At 52.7% G+C, this 26,713-nt stretch overlaps 2 protein-coding genes and 1 long non-coding RNA gene across 7 annotated transcripts; 2 read left to right on the forward strand and 1 right to left on the reverse strand.

Annotated features, from left to right (window-relative positions):
- The first annotated feature begins 1,256 nt into the window (after window positions 1-1,256).
- On the forward strand, window positions 1,257-10,486 carry ZNF692 (zinc finger protein 692). Of its 3 annotated transcripts, none has more exons than XM_017891096.1 (12): window positions 1,257-1,472; window positions 1,996-2,248; window positions 2,520-2,551; window positions 2,882-3,145; window positions 3,824-3,872; window positions 3,964-4,098; window positions 4,443-4,664; window positions 4,754-4,831; window positions 4,931-5,009; window positions 6,539-6,653; window positions 9,712-9,811; window positions 9,976-10,486. In XM_017891096.1, exons 2-12 carry the CDS (start codon window positions 2,070-2,072, stop codon window positions 10,280-10,282), a joined length of 1,560 nt encoding a protein of 519 aa, XP_017746585.1. In that variant the 5' UTR covers window positions 1,257-1,472; window positions 1,996-2,069; the 3' UTR covers window positions 10,283-10,486. The 3 variants fall into 3 exon arrangements, with proteins under 3 accessions (XP_017746585.1, XP_017746582.1, XP_017746584.1); XM_017891093.1 differs by having other exon boundaries at window positions 1,270-1,472; window positions 2,058-2,248; XM_017891095.1 differs by having other exon boundaries at window positions 1,287-1,472; window positions 2,058-2,248; window positions 4,446-4,664.
- A 2,984-nt stretch (window positions 10,487-13,470) lies between these two features.
- Window positions 13,471-14,267, forward strand: LOC108541565 (uncharacterized). Its single transcript, XR_001888986.1, has 2 exons — window positions 13,471-13,593; window positions 13,757-14,267. It is a non-coding gene; the product is annotated as an uncharacterized LOC108541565 (long non-coding RNA).
- A 439-nt stretch (window positions 14,268-14,706) lies between these two features.
- Window positions 14,707-25,245, reverse strand: ZNF672 (zinc finger protein 672). Of its 3 annotated transcripts, none has more exons than XM_017891098.1 (4): window positions 24,107-24,838; window positions 19,601-19,754; window positions 18,562-18,659; window positions 14,707-17,179 (listed from the first exon to the last, which is right to left on the reverse strand). In XM_017891098.1, exon 4 carries the CDS (start codon window positions 16,954-16,956, stop codon window positions 15,598-15,600), a length of 1,359 nt encoding a protein of 452 aa, XP_017746587.1. In that variant the 5' UTR covers window positions 16,957-17,179; window positions 18,562-18,659; window positions 19,601-19,754; window positions 24,107-24,838; the 3' UTR covers window positions 14,707-15,597. The 3 variants fall into 3 exon arrangements, with proteins under 3 accessions (XP_017746587.1, XP_017746588.1, XP_017746586.1); XM_017891099.1 differs by lacking the exon at window positions 24,107-24,838 and adding an exon at window positions 23,194-23,226; XM_017891097.1 differs by lacking the exon at window positions 24,107-24,838 and adding an exon at window positions 24,864-25,245 and having other exon boundaries at window positions 14,713-17,179.
- Between the last annotated feature and the right edge of the window lie 1,468 nt (window positions 25,246-26,713).

Here is a 26,713-nt window from a genome sequence, read left to right on the forward strand (position 1 = left end):
GGACCCTGGCAGAAAACAACACAATTTATCACAACAATTACAGAAAATTAATACCATGGCTTGGAGTAGGGTTTTAGCAATTGAGAGGGTTGGAAGTGACTGGATTTAAGATAAATTTTTGGAGACAGGACCAACAAGATTTGCTGATGTATATAGTTTAGGTGTCATAAAAGGCAAATAAGCAAGACTGATTCCCTTTTTTGTCTGAGCAAGGGAGTGGATGATGACATCGTTCACTGACATGGTGGAGGGTACAGGCGTTATTGTTACATGTTTGCCATATGTTGGAGAAAATATCAGCTATCATGTGTCAGTGCTCTCTACATGCCAGGCACTGTCCTAAATTCTTTACATGTGTTAGCTCAGTTAACACAGGGAAGTCAAGTGGGCAGTAAGATATATGACTGGAGTTGAAAGAAGGCTAGGCTAGGAGCCATCGTGTATTTAAATCCATGGAACTAATTAGATCAACCAAGAGAACATCTGCAGATGAGAGAAGATCTGGTTCAAGGCCTGAGCCAGGGCACACTTCATCTTTTGGCAGAACAGAGGGAATGGATCCAAAAAAAGGAAAGAGGGAGCCAGTGAGGAGGGTGGAAAACCAGGAGCATAGGAAGTCACAGAAGTAAAACAGGGGCCAAAAAATGTAGAGGGAGCCATAAGGATGAGGAAGACGCGAGCTACACAGTCGCGCTCTTTCTAGGTCAGGGAGGCGAACAGAACTGACAGCTGCTATGTAGCAAGATGACCGTCGCAAGTGACCCTGTGAAGCGCCACTGTAGTGGCTGGGCGGGGAGGAAAGCTCCATCAGAGCCATTTGAAGAGAAGAGGATGGGAAGTGAGAGTCCACAGAGAATGTAGGCGACTTCTAGGAGGAATTCTGATGCTAATAGAAGTGGGCTGTGACTGTGGGACTCTGCGGTCCAGAGGGCTCTAGCTGGCTTTCAAAGTGACTGGTTCTGCATCACGTTTGCGGGTGGCAACTGTGAGGGGGAAATGGAAGGCGAATACAAAACGGGAACAAGTGAAGAGGCAACGTCCCCAGACAGGCCAGATGGGCTGCGGCTGGAGCACAGGAGGCCTGACCCTGTCTCTTCCACTTTCCCTCAAACCTTTAGTCACCAAGCGCAGACGCTCACCACAGAAGCGACGCAACCACAATTGCCGCGGGGCTCCGTGACAAGCGCGGGGAACTCGAATCGGGAAGCCACGGTTCCCGGCGGGCGTTGCGCGGGGCACCCAGTGCGCAGGCGCAAGCCGTCGGCCTCCGACTCGCCCCTCCCTCCCTCTGGGGCGCGGGCCTCAGTTCCGGGATACCGCAGCCGACGCCGAGAAGCACCGTTTCTTCTTAAAAGAGAAACGCTGCGCGCGCGAGGTGGGCCCCTATCTTCCAGCAGCTCCGGGCCTGCTCGCCTGGCCGGGGAGGCGCAGGCGCAGGCGCAGTCGGGGTGAGGGCGCGTGGGGGCGCACAGGTAAGGTCGGAGTGGGGGTGGGTCGCGACGGGGTTCTGGGCAACCTGGGAGCTGCCATTGGGATTGGTCCGCTCAACTCACTGCCAGCATTAAGTGGGGGTGCCCAAGACGGGATGGGGGCCGCCCTCCAGACCTCTGACCCCTGCCCCACCGTCACTCGACCCAACTATGAAGAGCGCCCCCAGCTGCACGCCGGGACACGACCTTTCCTTCCCCTATAAAGCAGTAAAGGCCGCTGCCCTCTTCAAGATGAAATGTGTGGACCACCACAGCCCAGTTGGAATTTCCCGTGAAAGTCTCTCGCCCCTTCCCCACAGCTCCACTTCAGTGGACTGGAGGGCGCAGGCCTTTGTTCTGACTGCTTGTGTCTGCCTGTCCCCCGACGACACCCACCCTGTATCACAGAAGGACGGGGTTTGGCCCCACACCTGCCACTGCTGTTGAAATAGTTTAGTCTTGCCCCGGAATTGCATAGATCAGTGAGTCTTCCTCACTGATGAGGAAACTGAGGCCCTAACGACAGGTGGAGCCGGGTCCTCGACCCCCAAGATCGGCTGGGCGCTGAAGACATCTTCCACCCTCCAGCCTCTGGTGCACATGGCTTCCTCCCCGGCGGTGGACGTGTCCTGCAGGCGGCGGGAGAAGCGGCGGCAGCTGGACGCGCGCCGCAGCAAGTGCCGCATCCGCCTGGGCGGCCACATGGAGCAGTGGTGCCTCCTCAAGGAGCGGCTGGGCTTCTCCCTGCACTCGCAGCTCGCCAAGTTCCTGTTGGACCGGTTAGGGGCCGGGAGAGGGGCTTGGGGGAGGGTACCCAGGCAGCAGCCCCTAGCCTCCTCTCCAGGGCCTGTCCTGCTGCTCTTTTCCACCCTCAGGTTTCTCACTTTGCCAGGACGGCCTGTGTGATTTGTGGCCTCCCAGGGTTCTGCTCCCCTCCTCATGGTCTCAGCGAATAGCGGCCCTTAGGGCTGGCCCCTTACATGTGTGAGTGCCCAGGGCCGAGGGTGGCTGGCCACCTGAGTCCTGACCTGCCTCTTCTCCTGCTGGCAGGTACACTTCTTCAGGCTGTGTCCTGTGTGCAGGTAGGTAGGGGATGGCAGAGGGTGAGAGCCAGAGGGAAGAGGGGCCACAGGGTGACCCAGAAACACCCTCCTTTCAAAGGGAGCCCTGAGTGAGTTTGGGAAGGGTGGGGTGAGTTGGGGAGCACGGGGTAGTTTGATGGGAGCAACCTCTGGGTGGGGAAGGGAGCAATGTCTCAGGATCTAGTGTGTCTAGGTTCTGAAGAATGATAAATTGGACTGTGGCTGAGGTTGCCCTGGGGTTTGAGGGAACAGGGCTCCCTGGGTATGGCTCTCCAGGGTGAGAGGAGGAGACTTCCCAGTTCAGCCTGACTGCTTCCCCCATCCCTCCAGGTCCTGAGCCTTTGCCTCCAAAACGTCTGCAGTATCTGGTGCTTTTGTCTCATGCCCACAGCCGAGAGTGCAGCCTGGTGCCCGGCCTTCGGGGGCCTGGCGGCCAAGATGGGGGGCTTGTGTGGGAGTGCTCAGCAGGCCATACCTTCTCCTGGGGACCCTCTTTGAGCCCCACACCTTCAGAGGCACCCAAGCCAGCCTCCCTTCCACATACTACCCGGAGAAATTGGTGTTCTGAGGCCACGAGTGGGCAGGAGCTTGCAGGTAGGCTGGGAAAAAGCAGAGTTGTGGAGAAAAGGGAGGAAAGAGCTTTCCCATTTTCTGTAGCTCAGAACCCTGTTCTCTAAAATCATCCTTTTCAATGGAAAAACTATGTTGACAAAGAAATATATCATCAAATACATTGTTGGGCATGAAAAGCAGAACAAAATACAGTGTATGGTATGCTATCATTGGTGAAAAATAAAAATAAGGGGAAAATGAGTGTGTGTGTGTGTGTGTGTGTAAGTACTTGTGAATGTATAACATATCTCTGGAAGGCACATAGGAAACCAGGTTGCCTGTGGGAAGAAGTAGGCGATGGGGGACAGTATTGGAAAGGAGATTTTTGACTGTATAGTTTTGTGAACTGTGTAAATATCATTTCTGAAATAGAACAACCCCTCCTGCTCCAATAGCCTCTGCTCCCTCCTCCTCAAGAGTCTCTGCCTGGGTGCAGTGGTTCACACCTATAGTCCTAGCACTCTGGGAGGCTGAGGCAAGAGGATTGCTTGAGCCCAGGAGTTTGAGATCAGCCTGGGCAACACAGTGAGACCCCGTCTCTATTTAAAAAAAAAAAAAAAAAAAAAGAGGAGTCTCCCATCACTTCAGACCTTAGAACTTTACATGTTCTCATCCCTTGAGTCCAGAGTTCCTTCCCTTTTGACTTTGCCTGTCCCACAGATTTGGAATCTGAGCATAATGAGAGGACTCAAGAGGCCAGGTTGCCCAGGTGAGGATGTGGGTAGGAGGGAAAGGGCGGAATTGCATAGATGGTAGGATGAGGGAGCAGGACCTCAGACTTGCCTTCTTTGGGCCTGCAGGAGGGTGGGACCCCCACCGGAGACCTTCCCACCTCCAGGAGAGGAAGAGGGTGAGGAAGAAGAGGACGATGATGAGGATGAAGAGGAGATGCTCAGTGATGCCAGCTTATGGACCTACAGCTCCTCCCCAGATGAGCAAGTTGGGGTTGAGGGAGAATGCTGAGCAGAGCAAGAGAGGGAGGCAGCTGGCCTGGCAGTTCATAGCTTTGCAGACTAGAGGGAAGGGCTTGTTGGTGTGGAGGGAAGGGTGGGTTTGGGGGAAGGCAAAAAGAACTAGAGACTTTGAACTGAGTGGGTGAAAAGGGGTGAAGTCAGGCGCAGGGAGATTGAGGGCTGAAAGCAGATGTGAATGGGGAGCCTAGGGTGGGGGTAGGATTGTTTCAGGTTTGAGGTCTTTTCAGTTTAGGGGCTAGGGTCGGGCTGGGGCTGGCTGACTGCTCAGAGAGTTAATGCCATCTTCCTCTTTGTTCTCCTTTCAGTAGTGAGCCTGATGCCCCCAGACTACTCCCTTCCCCTGTCACCTGCACGCCTAAAGAGGGGGAGACACCACCAGCCCCTGCAGCACTCTCCACTCCTCTTGCTGTGCCATCCTTGTCAGCATCCTCGCTGGGTTCCAGAGCTCCTCCACTTGCAGAAGTCGGGGTGCAGCCAGAGCTCAGCAGGACCCCTCAAGCGGCCCAGCAGACTGAGGCCCTGGCCAGGTAACCTGATGGCTGAGACAGAAAGGGCAGGGGCGTTCTGGGATGTGGCCCTCCCTCGAGGCCCTGTGCTCCCTCTTTGCTGCCCATAGCACTGGGAGTGAGGCCCAGTCTGCTCCAACCCCGGCCTGGGATGAGGACACTGCACAGATTGGCCCCAAGAGAATTAGGTAGGACTTGGGGAGATGGGGTTCTGGGGAGGGCCGACAGGAGGGAGGCAGAGAAGGGCAAGCAGGAGTCATCCTGCTCCTCTCCATGCTTCTCCCCAGGAAAGCTGCCAAAAGAGAGCTGATGCCTTGTGACTTCCCTGGCTGTGGAAGGATCTTCTCCAACCGGCAGTATTTGAATGTGAGGGGCACAGGTTGGGGCCTGTGTGGCTGCTGGGGTGGGGGAAAAGGGCTAAAAGAGAAACTGAGGAAAAGGATCTTAAGGCATGGGAGGATTCAGAACCGGGAAGCAGAGGGTTAGGATGGACATGCAGAGCTTTCCTATAATTAGTAATCATTCAATCAGACATCTGGTAGATGAAACCATGCCTCAGACACACAGAGCCACGACCCTCTACTGCTTGTTCCATGGAGGCCACACAGAGATGACAGTGGCATGCATCAGGCTCCACTGGAGGTGCTAATGACAGTCCTGGACACTTGACATGTGTGAAGTCTTCTAGTTCTCACAATATCCCCATGGATTAGGTGCTGATATTATTCCCACTTTGTAGACAGAAAGGTTAGGCGTTGCTCAAGGCTCTTCAGCTAGTATGTCTTAGTGCTAGGGTTCTGAGCCTGGTGTCCTGGCTTCAGAGTCCATGCCTGGGCTGCCTCATATCCTGGCTTGAGAGGATATTCCTCGAGTGAAGCGGGCTAGGAGATGGTCCTGTCCCCAATCTCACTCACTGGCTGAGAAATGTGAGGCACAGAGGGGGAAGGGTCCAATCCCTACAGTCAGCCAGAGCACTTGGAACAGCAGGTGCCAAGGCTGGGGAGGGCCACAGACACTGGGATGGTGAGGTGAGGGTAGAAGACGGGGAGAGTGCTGCCCACAGAAGATGACAGAGGAATCAAGTGAAAAGGGAGAACGACGGGGATGACAGGGAAGCTCTAGGCTGAGAAGAGCATTCAGCAGGGCATGTCAGACCTTCTGGAGTCTGTTATGGAGGAGACCAAAGCAGCCCCTGGAAGTTTAACTGTGGAAAAACGGGATTCTAAAGAAGGGGACAGCCCATGCAATTTAGTGAGCGAGGATGCCAACTTAGGCCAGTGAAAAGAGTAATACTTCGATATTTAGGAGTTAAGGTTGAAGAGCCTGTTACCCTTAATGGTGTTCTAGGTTGAGAGCATGTGTGTGTGTGTGTGTGTGTGTGTGTGTGTGTGTGTGTTTCCAAAACAGATTTAGAAGAAAATCATATTATATAAATATTCATGGTGAAGTATTAAAAAGCAGGCAGTTGGGGAGATACTGTTGCACGTGAATATTGACATCAAATAGGATAATCACACTTACCCAAACTGCTTTCTCCTCTGCAGCAGATAGTGCATTCATGATTAGGTGAACCAGGGGTGTCACCCAGAGTGATACTTTGTACAGGGAACATTGCAGGGTGAGAGTGTGACAAGGAGGTGAGATCATGGAAGTCAAGCACGGAACAGGGTGACAGGAGAGTTGAATGGTCAGGATGGGATGGGTGTAGGGCTCATGGTGTAGGTGAGGACTGAGCCTCAAGGAAATGAGCAGGCCATGACAGGGAGAACTGCTGGGGCACAGGGGCCAGGAAGGGGACAGAGGAGCATGTCTGCTGGGTCAGCTCAGTTGATCTCCCTGTGGAAGGTGGCTATCCTTTTGCCTCTTCTGTCCCTACCACCCACTTCCTTCTCTAGCACCACAAAAAGTACCAGCACATCCACCAGAAGTCTTTCTCCTGCCCAGAGCCAGCCTGTGGGAAATCCTTCAACTTTAAGAAACACCTGAAGGAGCACATGAAGCTGCACAGTGGTGAGTGGTGGAGCTCCACCTTCCTCTGTGGGCCCCGTCACCCTGGGCTCTGTGGGTTTCTTCTTCACCTCCCCCTCTACAGGGTCCTGTCAGCTCCCACTCTGTGGGTTTCTTCACCTCCCTCCGAGGGATGACTCTCACTCATCCTGCAGGCCCTGTGTGTTGAACACCTGCTTGTTTTAAACTGTTCTGGGTACTGGGAACAGCAATGAACAGAGTAGGCAGCGCTAACCCTCTTGAGATATCCACTTTAGTGATACAGGGCTATGAAGAAATGTGGAAGCAAGGGAAAGGAGGAGAGCATAAGGAGGAGTTGCTATTGTAGAAAGAGAAGATGCTTTGAGCAAAGACTTAAGTGAGGAATGGAGACCTGCACCTTATAGACTATGGACAGCGCCTGTGGGAAGGCCCTTAGGTGGTATCTGGGTGACATGTTCCAGGAATAGGAAGGCCAGGAGCTGAGAAAGGAAAAGAAGTCACATAGTTGGTGGAGGCCTCAGAGACCATCCACAGGACAGTGTGACATCTGCTTTAAGTGAGATGGGTGCCATCGCAGTCTTGAATGGCAGAGGGATGTGGCTTTTTAAAAGATCATTGTGGCTGCTGTGTGAATAGGGGGACCTCAGATGAGCAGAACCAGGCACTCAACTGTGAGATGACTGCAGAGATGTGCAAGAGGGCAAGGTGGTGCCTGGATTTGCTGGTAGCAGCTGAGTCAGTGAGGAGTGGCTGGAGGCCAGTGTGTGTGCAGATGGAGCCAAATGGGCTGCTGTGGGAAGGATGGGTTGGCTACAGCTGAGTGGGCAGGAAGGAGTTGGGTAACTTGGAGGATTCCAGCCTCAGCAACTGTGCAGAAGGTGATGTGATTTTTCTGAAAACAAGGGAGAAATGGTCTTGGGAAGGAAAATTTGATTCGAAACGTGCTAATTAAACATCCAGGAGATGTGAATGTGGAGATCAGGGAAGATGTCCGACAAAAATATAAATGTGTGGGTCATGAGCATATGGGTGGTATTTAGAGCCATGAGGCCAGAGTGTCCCTAGATAGAGGAAGTGAGTGTCATGGCACTCCAGCCATCAGAGGGCAGGCCAGGTGAGTAGTGAGGAAGATGGAGAGTGGTACCTGAGGAGCTGAGTATAGAAAATGCTTCAGGGAGGAAGTGGGGGTGATTGCCAGTGCAACAGGCCAAAGGTAGCTGAGAACAGGTGACCAGATGTGTGTTCAAGGCAGAGTGGAGACAGCAAGTATGGACAACTCTTGTGTTTTGCTGTGAAGATGGGCAGAGAAATGGAGCCTTAGCTGGAAGGCTGTGAGCTCAGGGCACAGAAATGGGAATGATTCCATAGAGAAAGGCTTGCTGCTGATGCTGGAGTGGAGTGGGGGACCTCAAGTGAGAAGGGGTCAGTCTTGAGGGGCACAGTGGAGGGCTGCCAGGGGGAACAGTTTGAGTAGTTGTTTATATAGGCACAGATGCAAGTTGAATAGTGAATTTGGTGGGCAGAAGATGTGGGTGTTCTAGTTTCTTGGCGACTTTAGAAACGAGCCCTGCTGAATAAGGCTGGTAGGCTGGGGATGTTGGAGGCTGGTGGAGAAAGGAGGGGGTGTGAAATGTCTTCTGTATTTCTAGAAAGTTGAAAAAGTGAACTGATGAGGGAAATTCAGATGCAGTAGGGCAAGAAGGGGGCCTTAAGATGTGTGACTATAGATGAAGAGAGTGGCCAAGAGGCAGACTGTGCCCCCTACAGTACACACGTGCAGGCTTGGAGCAGACCAAAAGTTGTGTTTATCCTGAGTTGGGCTTTAACCAAGCAAGTACAGTGGACGGAGAGAGGGACAGGAAGATTGGTAGTGTGAATGAAAGAAGGCAACAAAGATGGCTGTGGAATGCAGGTGAGCGGGGAAGGGGCTCAGAGGGAAGATGGTGGGGCCAGTGGACTGGCCTGGAGTCATGGGATTATCACAGCAAGAGGACAAGCTAGGAGGCCTTGGCAGGAACCAGGATGTTTGAAATCACGATGTCTTTTTTTCTCCCCCTAACCCACTGTATCTTAGAAGAAATAGCAATTTCTGAAGTGGTGCAGTGCACAGGTGTGACCTGAGACTGGTGACTAAGGAGGGTGGGTGATGAGGTCAGTGAGGTCAGGGAACAGAGGGCTGGAGTGCTGACCGACAGCAGGAGTAGTGGCTGATAGGAGTAGAGGGGCTGAACCTAGAGTTATGTGGATGGGGAGTGATGGGGCCAAAGGAAGAGGCTGCAGGTGTGTTTGTGTGGTCTGATGGTGGGGTCTTCAGAGAGGTGGTGATGTTAGAGGTGGTCTAAAGGGCACCATGAGAAGCAGAGATGCCTTTTCTACTGTAGACCCTGAGGTTTGGTGGGTTAGAGAAGCCACAGCAGCCTGTGAGAGCTGCTGGCAACACTGTGACCATGGGCAACAGGCAGGTGCTATTGGAACAAGCAGGGAGTGCAGTTTCAGGAAAAAAAAAGAGGAGAGGGGACTGGCTGCCTGCAGACAGGTAGTTCCACAGGACACTGACAGGGTCTGGGACAGGTGGGATATGCAGGCCTGAATAGGTGGTAGATGATTCCAGGTGCCAGAGTCTGTCCTTGGGCATTGAGCTTCAATCCTAATTCCCATTGTGGACTCCAAGCTTCTGCTTGGCTGCCGCCCAGGGCCTTCAGTTCATACATAAGGACCCAACTCTCCATTCCATGTGTCTCCTTTGAGAAAGAACCAGCCTAGAGGCTGAGGTGGGGTGGTACATCTCCATCGGGAGTTCATTGGTTTGAGTGTGATTGGCGGGCAGGGGGTGGGGTGGACAATAATGAGGTCTTTTAGCTGGGTTCATGTCTTACTTGACCCATCAGGTCAAGGGACCTCATGACCCATCAGGTAAGGGAGGTCCAGACAGGCTCCATGATCAGATAACAACGGATTAGAACCTGAGCCTCCTGACCTCCGATACTGGTGCACTCCAGTGAGGGATAGTGGGCGGGGTGGGCCAAGGAGGGGCCAAAGGGTGGGGGCAGATGCTGGAGTGTTCCTCGTATGCCTGCAGACACCCGGGACTACATCTGTGAGTTCTGCGCCCGGTCTTTCCGCACTAGCAGCAACCTTGTCATCCACAGACGTATCCACACTGGAGAAAAACCCCTGCAGTGAGTGCTGGATTGGGGTCTGAGGGCCAGGGGCTAGAAGGGAGGAGGTGGAGTCTGGAAGCTAGGCATATAGGACACCTAGGCATTGGGGAGCAGGAGGAGCCCCCTAGGGAAGTCAAGATGACCTGAGGTCTGTTCCTTCCCTCCTCTGTCCCTAACTCCAGGTGTGAGATATGCGGGTTTACCTGCCGCCAGAAGGCCTCCCTGAACTGGCACCAGCGCAAGCATGCAGAGACGGTGGCTGCCTTGCGCTTCCCCTGCGAATTCTGTGGCAAGCGCTTTGAGAAGCCAGACAGTGTTGCAGCCCACCGTAGCAAAAGTCACCCAGTCCTGCTCCTGGCCCCTCAAGAGTCACCCAGTGGTCCCCTAGAGCCCTGTCCCAGCATCTCTGTCCCTGGGCCTCTGGGATCCAGCGAGGGGTCCAGGCCCTCTGCATCGCCTCAGGCTCCAATCCTGCTTCCTCAGCAATGAGCTCTCCAGCTTTGGCTTTGGGGAGCCAGACTCCAGGGACTGAAAAGGAGCAACAGGAGAGGGTCTGCTTGAGAAACACCAGATGCTTGGTTCCCAGGAACTAAGGCGACAGAGTGTAGGGTGGGGACAAGACTGGGCTGTAGGGGAGCTGGACTACTTTAGTCTTCCTAAAGGACAAAATAAACAGAGTATTTTATGCAGGCATGTGTGGGCAGAGCGAGTGTTTTGGCACCTGAGGTGCAGAAATCCTGGATCCCTTTGAAACCATGTACCAGAATGCAGCTTAGGTGCAGGCCCTCACCGCTGACCCTTTCCAGACTCACTTTGACACTTTGCAGCCCTTTCCTGTGGAGTAAGACACCCACTTTCCCACTCAAATAGAGCAGGCAGAGATAATCTGGAGAGTGCTGGGTCACTCCTGGCAGACTGGCTGGAGCAGAAAGACATGATTCTGAGCCATCTTGTACTTGCCATTAACAGAGAAAACCCGATGTGTAGGCCTTGAAGTCTCACCTTTTAGTGTGGAATCAGTGGTCCTCCACACAAGATGACTGAGCTGCCTTGGGAAGGTACAAGAGACCTTGGAACTGAATGGATCACTTCCAAACTCTGGTCAGCAGCCTTAGGTTTGACAAAGGGGGCGCTTGGCATCTATAACTCAAACAACCAACTTTATTTCACTAGCCATGAGCAAAAGTTGTTGACCAGCTCCAGGGGATTTTCCATCCTGCCCTCTCCCTACTGGTGGCTCCCATGATTTGGAAATAACCTCATGTTCCACTTGGCAGTGCCTGGCTTTGTGGACCCATGTGATTTTGGCCTGAGTCCCAGTGAAAATGTTCCTCACCTGGCTGGGGAACATTGTTCTCAGAGGCCCCTTGATCTGCCTGGGGGACGTGTGGCCATGCTAAGGGCCCTGCCCACCTTCACGTGAGTGGCCACCTCTGCCAGGGTGCAGGCAGCTCCTAGCATGGAGACATCCTGCCTGGAAGTGAGCTTTCCCACCTCCATACCCACATTTCTTAGAGGCAGAGAGTTAACAGGGAACCAACAGTCAAGAAGCCACAGGGCTGGTAACATGACTACAGCCAAATCTGACCACTACCATAAGAGGCAGGACAACAAAAGTAATCGGGAAAGGAGAAAATGCGGGCTGGAATAAGAAGATGGGACAAAAGAAGACAGAGCAAAAGCAGGAAAATCGGAAACACCAGAAAGCACAGTGGCGTTAAAGGGACACACCAACACCTGGGCTCTTGCACTCAGGACTGAGTCCAAGGTTTCTCGGANAGGAGCTGAGTATAGAAAATGCTTCAGGGAGGAAGTGGGGTGATTGCCAGTGCAACAGGCCAAAGGTAGCTGAGAACAGGTGACCAGATGTGTGTTCAAGGCAGAGTGGAGACAGCAAGTATGGACAACTCTTGTGTTTTGCTGTGAAGATGGGCAGAGAAATGGAGCCTTAGCTGGAAGGCTGTGAGCTCAGGGCACAGAAATGGGAATGATTCCATAGAGAAAGGCTTGCTGCTGATGCTGGAGTGGAGTGGGGACCTCAAGTGAGAAGGGGTCAGTCTTGAGGGGCACAGTGGAGGGCTGCCAGGGGAACAGTTTGAGTAGTTGTTTATATAGGCACAGATGCAAGTTGAATAGTGAATTTGGTGGGCAGAAGATGTGGGTGTTCTAGTTTCTTGGCGACTTTAGAAACGAGCCCTGCTGAATAAGGCTGGTAGGCTGGGGATGTTGGAGGCTGGTGGAGAAAGGAGGGGTGTGAAATGTCTTCTGTATTTCTAGAAAGTTGAAAAGTGAACTGATGAGGGAAATTCAGATGCAGTAGGGCAAGAAGGGGCCTTAAGATGTGTGACTATAGATGAAGAGAGTGGCCAAGAGGCAGACTGTGCCCCTACAGTACACACGTGCAGGCTTGGAGCAGACCAAAAGTTGTGTTTATCCTGAGTTGGGCTTTAACCAAGCAAGTACAGTGGACGGAGAGAGGGACAGGAAGATTGGTAGTGTGAATGAAAGAAGGCAACAAAGATGGCTGTGGAATGCAGGTGAGCGGGGAAGGGGCTCAGAGGGAAGATGGTGGGGCCAGTGGACTGGCCTGGAGTCATGGGATTATCACAGCAAGAGGACAAGCTAGGAGGCCTTGGCAGGAACCAGGATGTTTGAAATCACGATGTCTTTTTTTCTCCCCTAACCCACTGTATCTTAGAAGAAATAGCAATTTCTGAAGTGGTGCAGTGCACAGGTGTGACCTGAGACTGGTGACTAAGGAGGGTGGGTGATGAGGTCAGTGAGGTCAGGGAACAGAGGGCTGGAGTGCTGACCGACAGCAGGAGTAGTGGCTGATAGGAGTAGAGGGGCTGAACCTAGAGTTATGTGGATGGGGAGTGATGGGGCCAAAGGAAGAGGCTGCAGGTGTGTTTGTGTGGTCTGATGGTGGGGTCTTCAGAGAGGTGGTGATGTTAGAGGTGGTCTAAAGGGCACCATGAGAAGCAGAGATGCCTTTTCTACTGTAGACCCTGAGGTTTGGTGGGTTAGAGAAGCCACAGCAGCCTGTGAGAGCTGCTGGCAACACTGTGACCATGGGCAACAGGCAGGTGCTATTGGAACAAGCAGGGAGTGCAGTTTCAGGAAAAAAAAAGAGGAGAGGGGACTGGCTGCCTGCAGACAGGTAGTTCCACAGGACACTGACAGGGTCTGGGACAGGTGGGATATGCAGGCCTGAATAGGTGGTAGATGATTCCAGGTGCCAGAGTCTGTCCTTGGGCATTGAGCTTCAATCCTAATTCCCATTGTGGACTCCAAGCTTCTGCTTGGCTGCCGCCCAGGGCCTTCAGTTCATACATAAGGACCCAACTCTCCATTCCATGTGTCTCCTTTGAGAAAGAACCAGCCTAGAGGCTGAGGTGGGGTGGTACATCTCCATCGGGAGTTCATTGGTTTGAGTGTGATTGGCGGGCAGGGGTGGGGTGGACAATAATGAGGTCTTTTAGCTGGGTTCATGTCTTACTTGACCCATCAGGTCAAGGGACCTCATGACCCATCAGGTAAGGGAGGTCCAGACAGGCTCCATGATCAGATAACAACGGATTAGAACCTGAGCCTCCTGACCTCCGATACTGGTGCACTCCAGTGAGGGATAGTGGGCGGGGTGGGCCAAGGAGGGGCCAAAGGGTGGGGCAGATGCTGGAGTGTTCCTCGTATGCCTGCAGACACCCGGGACTACATCTGTGAGTTCTGCGCCCGGTCTTTCCGCACTAGCAGCAACCTTGTCATCCACAGACGTATCCACACTGGAGAAAACCCCTGCAGTGAGTGCTGGATTGGGGTCTGAGGGCCAGGGGCTAGAAGGGAGGAGGTGGAGTCTGGAAGCTAGGCATATAGGACACCTAGGCATTGGGGAGCAGGAGGAGCCCCTAGGGAAGTCAAGATGACCTGAGGTCTGTTCCTTCCCTCCTCTGTCCCTAACTCCAGGTGTGAGATATGCGGGTTTACCTGCCGCCAGAAGGCCTCCCTGAACTGGCACCAGCGCAAGCATGCAGAGACGGTGGCTGCCTTGCGCTTCCCCTGCGAATTCTGTGGCAAGCGCTTTGAGAAGCCAGACAGTGTTGCAGCCCACCGTAGCAAAAGTCACCCAGTCCTGCTCCTGGCCCCTCAAGAGTCACCCAGTGGTCCCCTAGAGCCCTGTCCCAGCATCTCTGTCCCTGGGCCTCTGGGATCCAGCGAGGGGTCCAGGCCCTCTGCATCGCCTCAGGCTCCAATCCTGCTTCCTCAGCAATGAGCTCTCCAGCTTTGGCTTTGGGGAGCCAGACTCCAGGGACTGAAAAGGAGCAACAGGAGAGGGTCTGCTTGAGAAACACCAGATGCTTGGTTCCCAGGAACTAAGGCGACAGAGTGTAGGGTGGGGACAAGACTGGGCTGTAGGGGAGCTGGACTACTTTAGTCTTCCTAAAGGACAAAATAAACAGAGTATTTTATGCAGGCATGTGTGGGCAGAGCGAGTGTTTTGGCACCTGAGGTGCAGAAATCCTGGATCCCTTTGAAACCATGTACCAGAATGCAGCTTAGGTGCAGGCCCTCACCGCTGACCCTTTCCAGACTCACTTTGACACTTTGCAGCCCTTTCCTGTGGAGTAAGACACCCACTTTCCCACTCAAATAGAGCAGGCAGAGATAATCTGGAGAGTGCTGGGTCACTCCTGGCAGACTGGCTGGAGCAGAAAGACATGATTCTGAGCCATCTTGTACTTGCCATTAACAGAGAAAACCCGATGTGTAGGCCTTGAAGTCTCACCTTTTAGTGTGGAATCAGTGGTCCTCCACACAAGATGACTGAGCTGCCTTGGGAAGGTACAAGAGACCTTGGAACTGAATGGATCACTTCCAAACTCTGGTCAGCAGCCTTAGGTTTGACAAAGGGGCGCTTGGCATCTATAACTCAAACAACCAACTTTATTTCACTAGCCATGAGCAAAAGTTGTTGACCAGCTCCAGGGGATTTTCCATCCTGCCCTCTCCCTACTGGTGGCTCCCATGATTTGGAAATAACCTCATGTTCCACTTGGCAGTGCCTGGCTTTGTGGACCCATGTGATTTTGGCCTGAGTCCCAGTGAAAATGTTCCTCACCTGGCTGGGGAACATTGTTCTCAGAGGCCCCTTGATCTGCCTGGGGACGTGTGGCCATGCTAAGGGCCCTGCCCACCTTCACGTGAGTGGCCACCTCTGCCAGGGTGCAGGCAGCTCCTAGCATGGAGACATCCTGCCTGGAAGTGAGCTTTCCCACCTCCATACCCACATTTCTTAGAGGCAGAGAGTTAACAGGGAACCAACAGTCAAGAAGCCACAGGGCTGGTAACATGACTACAGCCAAATCTGACCACTACCATAAGAGGCAGGACAACAAAAGTAATCGGGAAAGGAGAAAATGCGGGCTGGAATAAGAAGATGGGACAAAAGAAGACAGAGCAAAAGCAGGAAAATCGGAAACACCAGAAAGCACAGTGGCGTTAAAGGGACACACCAACACCTGGGCTCTTGCACTCAGGACTGAGTCCAAGGTTTCTCGGACTCCCTGCACCTACATCTGAGGAGAGAATCCGAGTTATAGGAGGACAGGATGGCAAAAGGGCCGACAGGGAGTAGGTGTAGAGGCGAGGCAGGAGGCCAAGTGAAGGGAGCCAACAGAAACTGGAAAGGCAGGAGGCCACATCGTCTTTTCCCAAACCTCCATCTACGAGTTGCCTCAGCTGTCCCCGTGGTATTATTTGGGTGCTTCCCAACCACCTTTAGAGAAGCCTCAGCAAGCCTCCCTCAACTAGGACACAAAGAACCCTGGATTTTCCTGTTCAGTCGGCTCCTCAAAGACGAGGGCTGTGCCCACTGCGGACTGGATGGCAACGGCGGCAGCGGTGCGGGCGCGCGTGTGGGCCCGCTGATGCTGCGACAGCGAGCGGCTGTGGCTGAAGCTCTTGCCGCACTCTGCGCACTCCGCTGGCCGTTCGCCCAGGTGCGTCTTGCGGTGTAGTGCAAGCTTGGAAGCGACGCTGAAGGCCTTGCTGCACTCGGGGCATTTGTGTGGCTTGTGGCCGGCATGGTTGCGCCGATGCACGTTGAGATTGGACACGCACGTGAACCGCTTGCCGCACAGCTCGCAGTGGTAGGGCTTCTCGCCTGTGTGTGTGCGCCGGTGCTTGGTGAGGTCCGAGCGGTCGCTGAAGCGGCGGCCGCACTCGGGGCACGCGAAGGGCTTCTCGCCCGTGTGGATGCGCTGGTGCACCACCAGGTCGGAGCGCTGCCCGAAACCCTTGCCACAAGTGGCGCACGCGTGTGGCCGCTCGCCCTGATGGCTGCGCCGGTGGCGCAGCAGCGTGGAACTCTCGCTGAAGCAGCGTCCGCAGTCGCCACATGCGTACGGCTTCTCGCCCGTGTGTGTGCGCTGGTGGCGCACCAGCGTGGCGCTCTCCAGGAAGCCCTTACCGCACTCCGGGCACTTGAAGGGCTTCTCCCCGGAGTGCGTCTGCAGGTGTCGCGTCAGCGTAGACCTCTTGCCAAAGCACTTGCCGCACACGCCACACTGGTGGGCGTCGGAGGCACGGGGTCGCACGGGGCTCCGGGGCACGTGGATGCGCGCGTGACTCCGCAGCCCGGCGCCGCTCCGGAAGGCTCGCGGGCACTGCGCGCAGCGGTGGGGTGGGGCGGCAGGGTCAGAGGTTGTCCCCGGGGGGTGCGCCCGCGCCTGGTGGAAGCGCAGCGCGCTCTGTCGGAAGGTGCGGGCGCACAACGGGCAGCGGCAGGGCCGCTCTGGCAGATGCTGACGGCGCCGGTGTAGCAGCAGCGCCGGGAGGTGCGGGAAGCGGCGGCCGCAGGTGCGGCAGGGGCAAGTGCGGCATCGCTGCCGGTGTGCACCCAAGTGTAGGTCAAGGCGGCCGCTGTGGCGAAAGCTTTGTCCGCACTCACTGCAGATGTAGAGGGTCTGGCCAGCATGGGTGCGCCTGTGCGCTCGGAGGTCGGCAGCCCGTGCACAGCGCTCACCGCATTCTAGACAACGGAAGAGGCCGTCACCGCCGTGAGCTCGTTCATGTCGCAGCAGCACTGAGCTGTAGCAGAAGCTCTTGCCACACTCGCTGCACGCGTAAGGCTTCTCCGCTGCCACTGCCCCAGATGTGGCAAACATGGTGAGGATGGGTTCACAGGGAACTGTGCCACTCACATTCGGGGGTCCACCTCCTGATGCTGTGGCTAAGTTTTACTTCTCTTAAGGCCTGGAAAGGGCACCGTAACAGAGAGGAAAGGGGGAGGCCACAAAAACTGGTCTGATTTCAGGGTTCTTCTCTAAGGGCGGACACTGCTGCTGTTCCAGAGGTGAGCTGTGGCCAGGTTCACCCTGCACCGTGAGCCTGTGGGGAGAAGGTCATTGTGAGCCTCTGCAGCAGCTCCTAAGGAATGGAGAGGGGAACACGAACTCCCTATTTGTTATAACTTCTTTAGGTAGTCCATCTCCAGGATTCCCTTCCCCAAGACAAAGCAAAGCCATGGGCATCCCGGAAATACGGAGGGGGTGTCCTTGAACCACTTGGCAGGGCAGGAGGGAAACTACAAGTGTCCTGGAGAACAAACAGGAATGGATTCAAAGGGGAGCTTGCATTAGCATGGGAGCCATCAACACGGCTGAGGGAAGGGAACGCCAAGCCTGTTTGCTGGCCTTAGATGGGGACCCTTGTCTGGGGATACATTAGGAAATGACCAAGGCGGGATGGGGCAGTGAGAAGTCCCCTGTGTTCAAACTATACCAACGCCTTCCTCCAAGACCCAGCTTTCCTGAGTCACTGACATGAACCCCGCCAGGCTTGGGCTGGGAGAACAAAGCGGGTAATGTGATGAAGCACAAACAGTCACAGCCTAAGCAAAGGGTTCAGACCCTGAAGTTACAGAAGGGGCTGGGGCCTGGCCAAGGGAAGGTATTTGAGAAACTCCAAAATATTGTTCCTTGGCTTTGGACAGCACTTAATAAACACACTACCCCATGCCAGTATATAGCCCCAAAGTTGAGAAAGCAACTCAGGACCCAGGAAAGGGGTAAAACGGGAGCATAGATAATTCACAAAAAACATTATTAGAAGTTGGTGGCATTATCTGAGAAACACTTTTCCCATTTTCAGGAAAGGCTGGAGAGAAGGAAGGGGCATCCTTTCTATAATAATTGTCAGGATATCCGAGGTATTTGTGAAGGTTTGAATATGATGAATCTGATCAAGAAAAACATATTGTTTATGAACATTCTGCAGCATTTCCTCACTGTCCCAGCCACAGGAATCTGAGAATCTGGAGTAGCAGAAAAACTCCTTTATGGAGACCAAATCTGCTCTATTATCCTATTTGTCTCACATGATATCCCTGAATTCTTCTGACAAGTTACTCCGGGCAGCTGTCTGGGAGCAGGGTCAGCCTTTGTAGTATGTGCACAGAACCTCACCTGCCCTCTAGTCAAGAGCACAATGTGGCTACCCTCCTCACCTGGCTAACCTCAGCACTGACTACTTCTCTCAAGGCCCACGGGTCAGTCTCCAGCCTTACTGGAGATTAGGTCTAGTTGCTAGTACAGTATAGCCCCTTGTTGCTCAACAGATCAGGGAGAGGACGCAAAATAAATTGGTCAGCTGTCACTTTCTTCTTAGCAGATGAAAGTTCATCATAAATACTCAGACCTTTGGTTAAAATACCCCCACAGACAGGGTCCTTATGTTTTGGATACAAATGGGGTAAAGTGAAAACAGCAAACCTGCAAGTCTGGGCTCTGGAGCTTCTGCTCCCCGACCACGCTGGGCAGGAGTAGCCAGCATGGGATATCCTCCTCTTGTGCCTCTGGAGTAGGATGTGCTGTGCCCAGCAGAGATGAAGTAAAAGGGAAAATGTGAATTACAACCGAGCAGGGGAAGAAACGGAGGGAAATATTTTCAGGAGGAGGGTATTTATTTAATGGACATTTTAAAATACAAAAAACTGAATAGTACACAAATCACTCACCATTTTACCATTCTTGTTTCATCCACACCACCACTCCACTGTTTTTTTTTTTTTTTGGTTGAGAGAAGCTCTAGAGTATTTTAAATTCCAGACATCTTATATAAAGAGTATGATTAGTATGATTTTTAAACAAAAAATGCATGCAGGAGCTCTGGAGTAGACTTTTTGACAGTCTTGCCCTGTCGCCGAGGCTAGAGTGCAGTCACCCGATCTTAGCTCACTGCAACCTCCACCTCCCGGATTCAAGGATTCTCCTTGCCTCAGTCTCCCGAGTAGCTGGGATTATAGGCGCATGACAGTGTATCTGGCTAAGTTTTGTATTTTTAGTACAGACGGGGTTTCACCATGTTGGCCAGGCTGGTTTTGAACTTTTGACCTCAGGTGATCCACCCGCTTCGGCCTCCTAAAGTGCTGGGATTACAGGCGTGAGCCATCACACCCAGGCTGGAGTAGACTTTAGAGATTCTTGGTTCCTTCAGAGAGACTTTCAACCCAGACACTGGCTGCTGATTCTAGTTAGATGTCGGTTCAGAGGAATGTTTGCCCTCCTGAAAATAAAAACTTCCTGGAGACTCAGTGGCTGATCCCAAATGCCAAAGAAAGCAATACTCATGCCCCACTGAGTGCTCTGCCTCCTCCTTGGGTATCTGGAGACCATGGCACCTCTCAAACCATGTTTCTAGGAGCCCACCCTCTCCCAGGCCACTGCCTCTCAGGGCACATGCCCAAGGAAGACAAATGCACACATACCAACATGCACACTTAACACTTAAACGGCATATACACAACAGTACCATTTCCTTCCATTACGGATGTGGAGTAAGACACTTGCTAGGGGGCAGGTTTGGCGCTTAAGTCCCAAGGCAGGCTCTTCGAGTCTCTCTTCTGTACCTCACCCCATGCTGGAGCTCATCCCACAAGCAAAGAGATCACGCTTGAAGTAGAAACCTGAAAGAAAAATTATTACTGTGCCAAAAAAAAAGAGTGACTTCTAGATCATCGTATTCCCCACTCTCCTTATTGAATGTGAGTTTTAAAGTTGCTATACCACCAAATTTCTTTCACTTTGGAAAAAAAGTACAGGGAAGTTCGGAAAGAGGGAAGGGGGAAATATGTACAAATTGGCGAAAATTCTCATTGTTGAATAATGTAAGTACCTTTCAAGCATTTAATACAAATACTATACATATAACTAAAAAAACAAAACAAAACAGGTACTAAGAAGGAAGATAAGCTAATGGAGAAACTATTATTTACAATAGTGGCAAGATAAACTTCTGAGTTTCATATGTCATTTTGTTTCTGAATAATTGAATAATAATTGAAAATCTTTATTTTCAATCAGAATAAAGATGTTTCTTCCCTGGTTATCTGTTCTGCCATGCCAGCATTTCTGGGGTGGGACAAAAGACCTCAAAAAGTCATGATTCACAAGAAACCAGTGGTCATCTTGAAGTCAGAGTTGGTAAACCTGGTCTGGGCAGCAGGGAATAGAGCCGAGGGGAACTGTTCCATGCTATGCTGTCTACTACAGTAGCCCAGAGCCACATGTGGTGACTGAGCACTTGAAACACGGCTGGTTCAAACCGAGTTGGTTTGTAAGAGCCAAATACTCTCCTCATTTCAAAGACTTAGTATTTAAAAAGAATGAAAATGCCTCATTAATAATGTTTAGCATTGATTATATGTTGAAGTATTTTTTGATATATTAGGTTAAATGAAATAAATCACAATACATTTTACCCATTTTTAAAGAAAAGTTAAGATGATAAATGTGGCTTATATTTTATTTTTATTGAATAGTGCCTGTCCAAATGGCCTTTCCAAATCCTGGAACATTTGAAGGGAGGCTAGCCCACCTCAGTCCTTGGAGGGCTTTAGTTGAGAAAAGGTCACTGACCCTGTCTGACCTTACCTTCAGTAAGCATAGAGGAGAGCTGTTCCTCTCATTTTCCAAGGACCTAGTTCCTAGCCACCCTCTCCAGAAAAGTCCACCTGCTGTTTTGGAAACTGGACATCTAGACCTGGCAGGGACTTGGGGTTGTGACTTACGCAAAACCTTCTCTCACTGCGACTCTCAGAGGGTGAAACCATACCAGTTGTTACCGGTATTAACACACAAGAACTCTCACATGTTTGTACATGTGTTTCCCTTTCTTCTTCCCAGTAGTCCTTTGAGGTGGGTGTTACTAGTAACCCCCATGTGACCTGGGCTTCCTATACAGGCTTGTCCAGTCATCCAGCACAAGTGCGCAGGTGGGTCTGCGGACGGGAGTAAGTCAGCAGGCCACATGGCCCATCTCTCACTCTCCCTAGGGCAGCCCCACCCCTTCCTAAAGGCCCCAAGAGGCTTGCAGCAGCTCACTGAGCAGCAGGGAAAGACCTGGCTTGAAATTCACAGGGAAGCACCAGGCAGCCAGGGGACAAGGGGGTAAAATGCCAACCCCAAGAACCAGCACTTGGGGCCCCAGGGAATGCTCTGTGTGTTCATCTTGGGGCCCTGACCCAGGAATGGAATGGTCTCCATGAAAAGAGAGGCAGGAACTGGGTGGGAGGGTGGGAGTTGTAGCTGCATCAGGAGCGGTGATTCTTCTGCTGGCTTCTCTTTGTATTCTTACCCCTCAGGATCTGAGTGATGCTGCTGTCTCCAGGATGCTGTGATACCCCTAGACTGCCCTGAAATCTGGATGAGATAGAAGCAAACTACCCATTCCCCACTCTAGATAGGGTGTGGAGTAGAAGTTTCCCTGGCTTTCAGGAGGCAGTTTTGGGGCCTTGCCACTTACAGTTCCTTCTACTGGCAAAGCTCTCTCACTCCTTTTCAGGACTCTCTACCCTTTCTCAGAGAGGCTCCCCCTGCCTCCAGACCTCCCTCCTACTCATTGCTGAGCTTTATTCTCCCTGATCTGGGGTGCTGTGACCACTCTGGGCTTCAGCATTGCCCATGTCTCAACGGGACAGGATAAACTCCCACTATGTATGTTCTCTCCCTGTTCACATCCATATCTTCTCTATACTCCCCAGATTTCACAGGAAAATCTTTGTGAAACCAGAACTTTCAAAAGAATGTATTTGGATCATGATCAGACTTAGGCACTTGGGGTAGGAGCAAACTTGTTATTCCTGTCTCCACCAGCTCCTTAGACATGTCAGACTGAATCTGAAGCCGGAAGAAGCATATATTAATCAGTGAATATAACAGGAAACAGGGATTCCTGTCGACTCCGGAAAGATTTAAGTCCTATTCTAGGAGGTGCGGATGGGGAATGGAATTCAGAGCACCAGAACTGCCACTCCTTGCTTCCTTCCCCCATAAAGAAACAAAATCCAATACTTCAAAAGAAGTTGCTCCTTCCAGCTTCAGATTCAGTCTATGTCTAAGGAGCTGGTGGAAACAGGAATGACAGTTCGCTCTCAGCCCAAGTGCTCAAGTCGATCATGAGCCAACACATTCTTTTTATTTTGGAGGCAGAGTCTCGCTCTGTCTCCCCGGTTCAAGTGATTCTTGTGCTTCAGCCTCCCAAGGAGCTGGGATTACAGGCTCGAGCTACCACAGCTAATTTTTGTATTTTTAGTAGACACAGGGTTTTGCCCTGTTGCCCAGGTTGGTCTCGAACTCCTGGCCTCACGTGATCCTCCTGCTTCAGCCTCCCAAAGTGCTGGCATTACAGGTATGAGTCACCATGCCCAGCCCAAATACATTCTTTTGGAAGTTTTGGTTTCACAAAGATTTTCCTGTGAAATCTGGTAAGTATAGAGAAGGTATGGATGTAGACAAGAAGAGAACATACATAGTGGGAGTTTGTCCTGTCCTTTTGAGACACAGGCAACACTGAAGCCCAGAGTGGCCAGAGCATCCCCAATGAGAGAGAATGGACTATACAGTCTTTTGCAGCTTCCCTGGGCCTAGCAAGGACTTGGGCACACAGAAGGTACTCAGTGCTTTTTAAAAGTGATGTATTAGTCCGGAATCCAATTTTCCAAAATTCCCAGTCAGGTCCCTGGAGGAAAGGACCTGACTACAGTCGTCATATCCTCCATAGCACTACCCACTACATATACAAATACTCTGCTTTGGTTTACTGAGTTGAGCCTGCAACCTGTGTAGCAGAACCAGAGAGGCAGGCATCCAAATTCTGGTTCTTCCCATTACTAGCTGTCTAATTTTACGATAGCAGACTTGGAGTGTCTGATCCTCCTGGCTGGGAAAACTTTAGTAAAGAAAGTTGGCCAGGAGCGGTGGCTCACGCCTGTAATCCTAGCACTTTTGGAGGCCGAGGTGGGCAGATCACCTGAGGTCAGGAGTTCGAGACCAGCCTGGCCAACATGGTGAAACCCTGTCTCTACTAAAAAAACAAAAAAATTAGCTGGGCACGGTGGCACACACCTGTAGTACCGGCTAACTTGGGAGGCTGAGGCAGGAGAATCGCTTGAACCTGAGAAGCAGAGGTTGCAGTGAGCCAAGATCATGCCACTGTACTCCAGCCTGGGCGACAAAGTAAGACTCCATCTCAAAAAAAAAAAAAAAGAAAAGAAAAGCTATTATTATAGTGTTTCATATGGAAAGGTCAAAATATTGCTAAGTCTCGCGGGGCACGGTGGCTCACGTCTGTAATCCCAGCACTTTGGGAGGCCAAGGTGGGCGGATCACTTGAGGTCAGGAGCTTGAGACCAGCCTGGCCAACATAATGAAACCCTGTCTCTACTAAAAATACAAAAATCGGCCGGGTGTGGTGGCACCCGTCTGTAGTCTCAGCTACTGGGGAGGCTGAGGTGGGAGGATCACTTGAGCCCAGGAGGCGGAGGTTGCAAGAAGCCGAGATCGCGCCACTGTACTCCAGCCTGGACGACAGAGCAAGGCTCCGTCTCAGAAAAAAAATAAAAAAATAAATTGCTAACACTGAGATATCTGGTGCTTAGGATTTACTCTCCCTAGGACAGTCCTTCTTGTTGTTTGTTTGTTTTCTGAGACAGGGTCTTGCTGTCACCCAGGCTGGAATGCAGTGATATGATCACTGTCCCACTGCAGCGTCGCCCTCCTGGACTCAAGCAACCCTCCAGCCTCAGCCTCCTGCGGAGCTAGGACTATGAGCAGGTGCTACCACACGCGGCTAATTATCATTATCATTATTGTTATTTTTTTTTTTGTAGAGATGAGGGTTCTCACCATGTTGCCCAGGCTGGTCTTGAACTCAAGAGAGCCTCTCACTTTGGCCTCCCAAAGTGCTAGGATTACAGGCATGAGCCACCATGCCCGGCCCTGGACAGTTCTTAAGAGGGACTCTGAGTAAGGGGCTTACCTCCCATCTCCACTCCAGGCATCCTAAACGGTCTGCAGCCCTTTTCAGTCCTTCCCCGCTCAACCCCTAAGAATCCCTCACAAGATTAGAGCAGCACAGCATGGGACTTCCATAGCTCCACTTGCGCGAACTGTGCGTTCCAAGATGAAAGAAGGGAAGCTGGCCACTCATCTGGGACTTGGTGCCTGGTACTTAAGAGCGGGGCACAACTATTCGCCGGATGAGGAACACAGCACCTGAACAGGTCGCTTTCCGTGACCCAGAGCAGCGCAGCCAATCCTGGGGCGCCTCAGGCGGCGCCCGTCACAAGTTGCTGGGCAAACTTTCTTCGGGCGAGCCCCTCCCCAACCCCGAGCCTACCCTAGCCCCTTGCCTGTGGCGCCAGCCGACTCGGAGGGCGAGACCGGGCACCAAAGACGTAGTGCGGAGCGTCTAACGCTGCCAGAACCCGGTGCCGGCCGTTGCCCCCTGAAGCCGGCTCAGCCTGGCGATGTTCGGCATGGTGACGCCAGCCCCGAAGGTCACCCGGGGAGGACCGGTGAGGACAGGCGGAGGGGAAGGCCTGGGAGGAGCAGGCCGCGCGGACGTGTCCGGCCAATCGTTCGCTCCGCAGTATCTCCGCGTCACTCGTAGCCCGGGCGGCGCTCCCGACCGCCGCTGACAACAGTCTCCCGAGGCGGATGGGAGGAGAATAGCCACAGCTGAGGACCGCTGCCCCGCGCCACCCGTGCCCTCCCCTGCCCTTCAGTCCCCTCACCGGTCGCCGACTGGCTCCTCAGACACCGCGCGGTTCCCACTCAGCCGGCTGCCGACCCCCGCCTCCCGGACTGCAGGACTGGGGCGGGGGAGCGAGGAAGGGGCTAATGGCGCGCGCGGCCTCCGAGTTGGGGGGCGGGGAGGCGCCCGGGCGTCCGGCTCCTCGGGATGGGGAGGTCACGCTCCTGTCCCTCTCGCCCGCGCCGGCTAGTGGTCAGTCTCGCGTGGGCAGTGTCACAGGTTGCTGGGAAGACTGGGAGGCCAGCGAGCAGCGTAGCGACCACTCAGCCTCGCCGACCTTAGCTGGAGCCAGGAAGGAGGCGGGGCTAAGAGAGAAAGCCCGGGGGACTCCACTCCCGCCTCCCGCGCGCGCCAAGGCCCCGCCCTCTCTCCGGACTTGACCAATTCCTGCCCCCTCCTTCGTCTGTCGGCCCACCCCTGGGCCTCGTCCCGCCCAATCAGAACAAAGGGCGCCGAGCCCGGCGCGCGCCTCAGCCGCCAGCCGCGGAGTTCCGGGAGCCAGGCGGCCCACCGTCTCGTCTTCTAGTAGCACCTCCCGCGGCCGCCGGCGGGACACAGGTGTACCCTTCGGTGCTGCCGGCGCGGTAGCCAGTGCCCGGCGCGGACGGGGCCGTGGCAGCCATCCCCGTAGTTAGCGCCTTCCTATAAGTGAGGCCGGACTGGATACCTGTTATCTCTCAGACCTCACCACAACCCTGCCAGGGGAAATATGAGCATTTATCCTGTATTTTAGGTGAAGACCCCACAAGTTAATGATACCCCTAAAGTCGCCATGGCAGGGATAGGGGTGACTCCTGGTCGGCTTGCCAGCTGCCTCTCCATGAGCTTGCTGGTTGAACTGCCTGTCCAAATGTTGACCCTAATGCCTTCTACTAGGAAATGCTACTAGTGTTGTTTTCCGGAAATGCATTTTGGGAGCCTGGCCATCCTTTAGTGTGCCTATATCATCAGAACAGACGCCCAGGGATGGCCCTCAAGGTCCTTCTTTACTGCTCTAATCTTCCTTTCCAGGTCACTTAGTACCAGTCTTCCTGTTACACATCCTGAGCTCTGCTCAGGGGGTCCCCTAAATTAGTGTACACTTAGACCTGCCATGCTTGGACTGGATAACTCTTACCCTCTTTTCTGTTTTAATTTGTAAAAGCTTAGTCAAATGCTATCTCTATAAACCTATGCTAGAATACCCCTCTCTGTCCTCAGTCCTGAGGATATATCCATGCTGCAGCGCAACCTCCCGCATGTTGTTACTGTTGTTATAGTCAGATGAATACTGTTCCCCCATAGCTTAAGGGACAGGCCTTGTCCTACTCATGAACAATTGATCCCTTGAGGCATGAGCGCAGGGCCAGCACACCACAGATGATCAATGAGTGTTTGCTGACCTGCATATGACAACACGGATTAAGGAAGACAAGTCTGGTAGCAGCAGGCAAGAAAGCTGGAAAGCAAGACACAGGATGCAGGTCTGGAGTGATGAGGGCCTGAACCAGGAAGCGAGAACATTGAGACATGGAAAATGCGCTTGAAGTATATATATATTTATTGTAAAGAATCATACACAGATAAGGTAGTATTATATAGAGAATGATTAGTTGAGGATATTTCCAGAGTCTTTAAGCCAGAGAAATGTACTAATTTAGACATTTCTGGACTCATTGCTCAGTATTGATGTCATGTTTTTAAGGGCACTGACACACTTGGCTAATCCCAGAGACATGAAGAGGATGGTGACTAGGATGGTCACCCAATTAAAGGGGCTGGGGATATTTAACCTAGAAAGAGAAATCTTTTTTTGTGCACATAATGACTGTACACAAATTGTAACAAACT

This window comes from Rhinopithecus bieti, unplaced genomic scaffold (assembly GCF_001698545.2).
Source record: "Rhinopithecus bieti isolate Rb0 unplaced genomic scaffold, ASM169854v2 scaffold_20860, whole genome shotgun sequence".
Lineage (NCBI taxonomy): Eukaryota > Metazoa > Chordata > Mammalia > Primates > Cercopithecidae > Rhinopithecus > Rhinopithecus bieti.

Bases quoted from the DNA above. Each gene is read 5' to 3' on its own strand.
- ZNF692 (XM_017891096.1), top strand. From the start codon at position 2,070: ATGGCTTCCTCCCCGGCGGTGGACGTGTCCTGCAGGCGGCGGGAGAAG. The intron at 3,873-3,963 runs GTGAGGATGTGG...TTGGGCCTGCAG, and splicing joins CAAGAGGCCAGGTTGCCCAG to GAGGGTGGGACCCCCACCGG. The intron at 4,665-4,753 runs GTAACCTGATGG...TGCTGCCCATAG, and splicing joins CAGACTGAGGCCCTGGCCAG to CACTGGGAGTGAGGCCCAGT.
- ZNF672 (XM_017891098.1), bottom strand. From the start codon at position 16,956: ATGTTTGCCACATCTGGGGCAGTGGCAGCGGAGAAGCCTTACGCGTGC.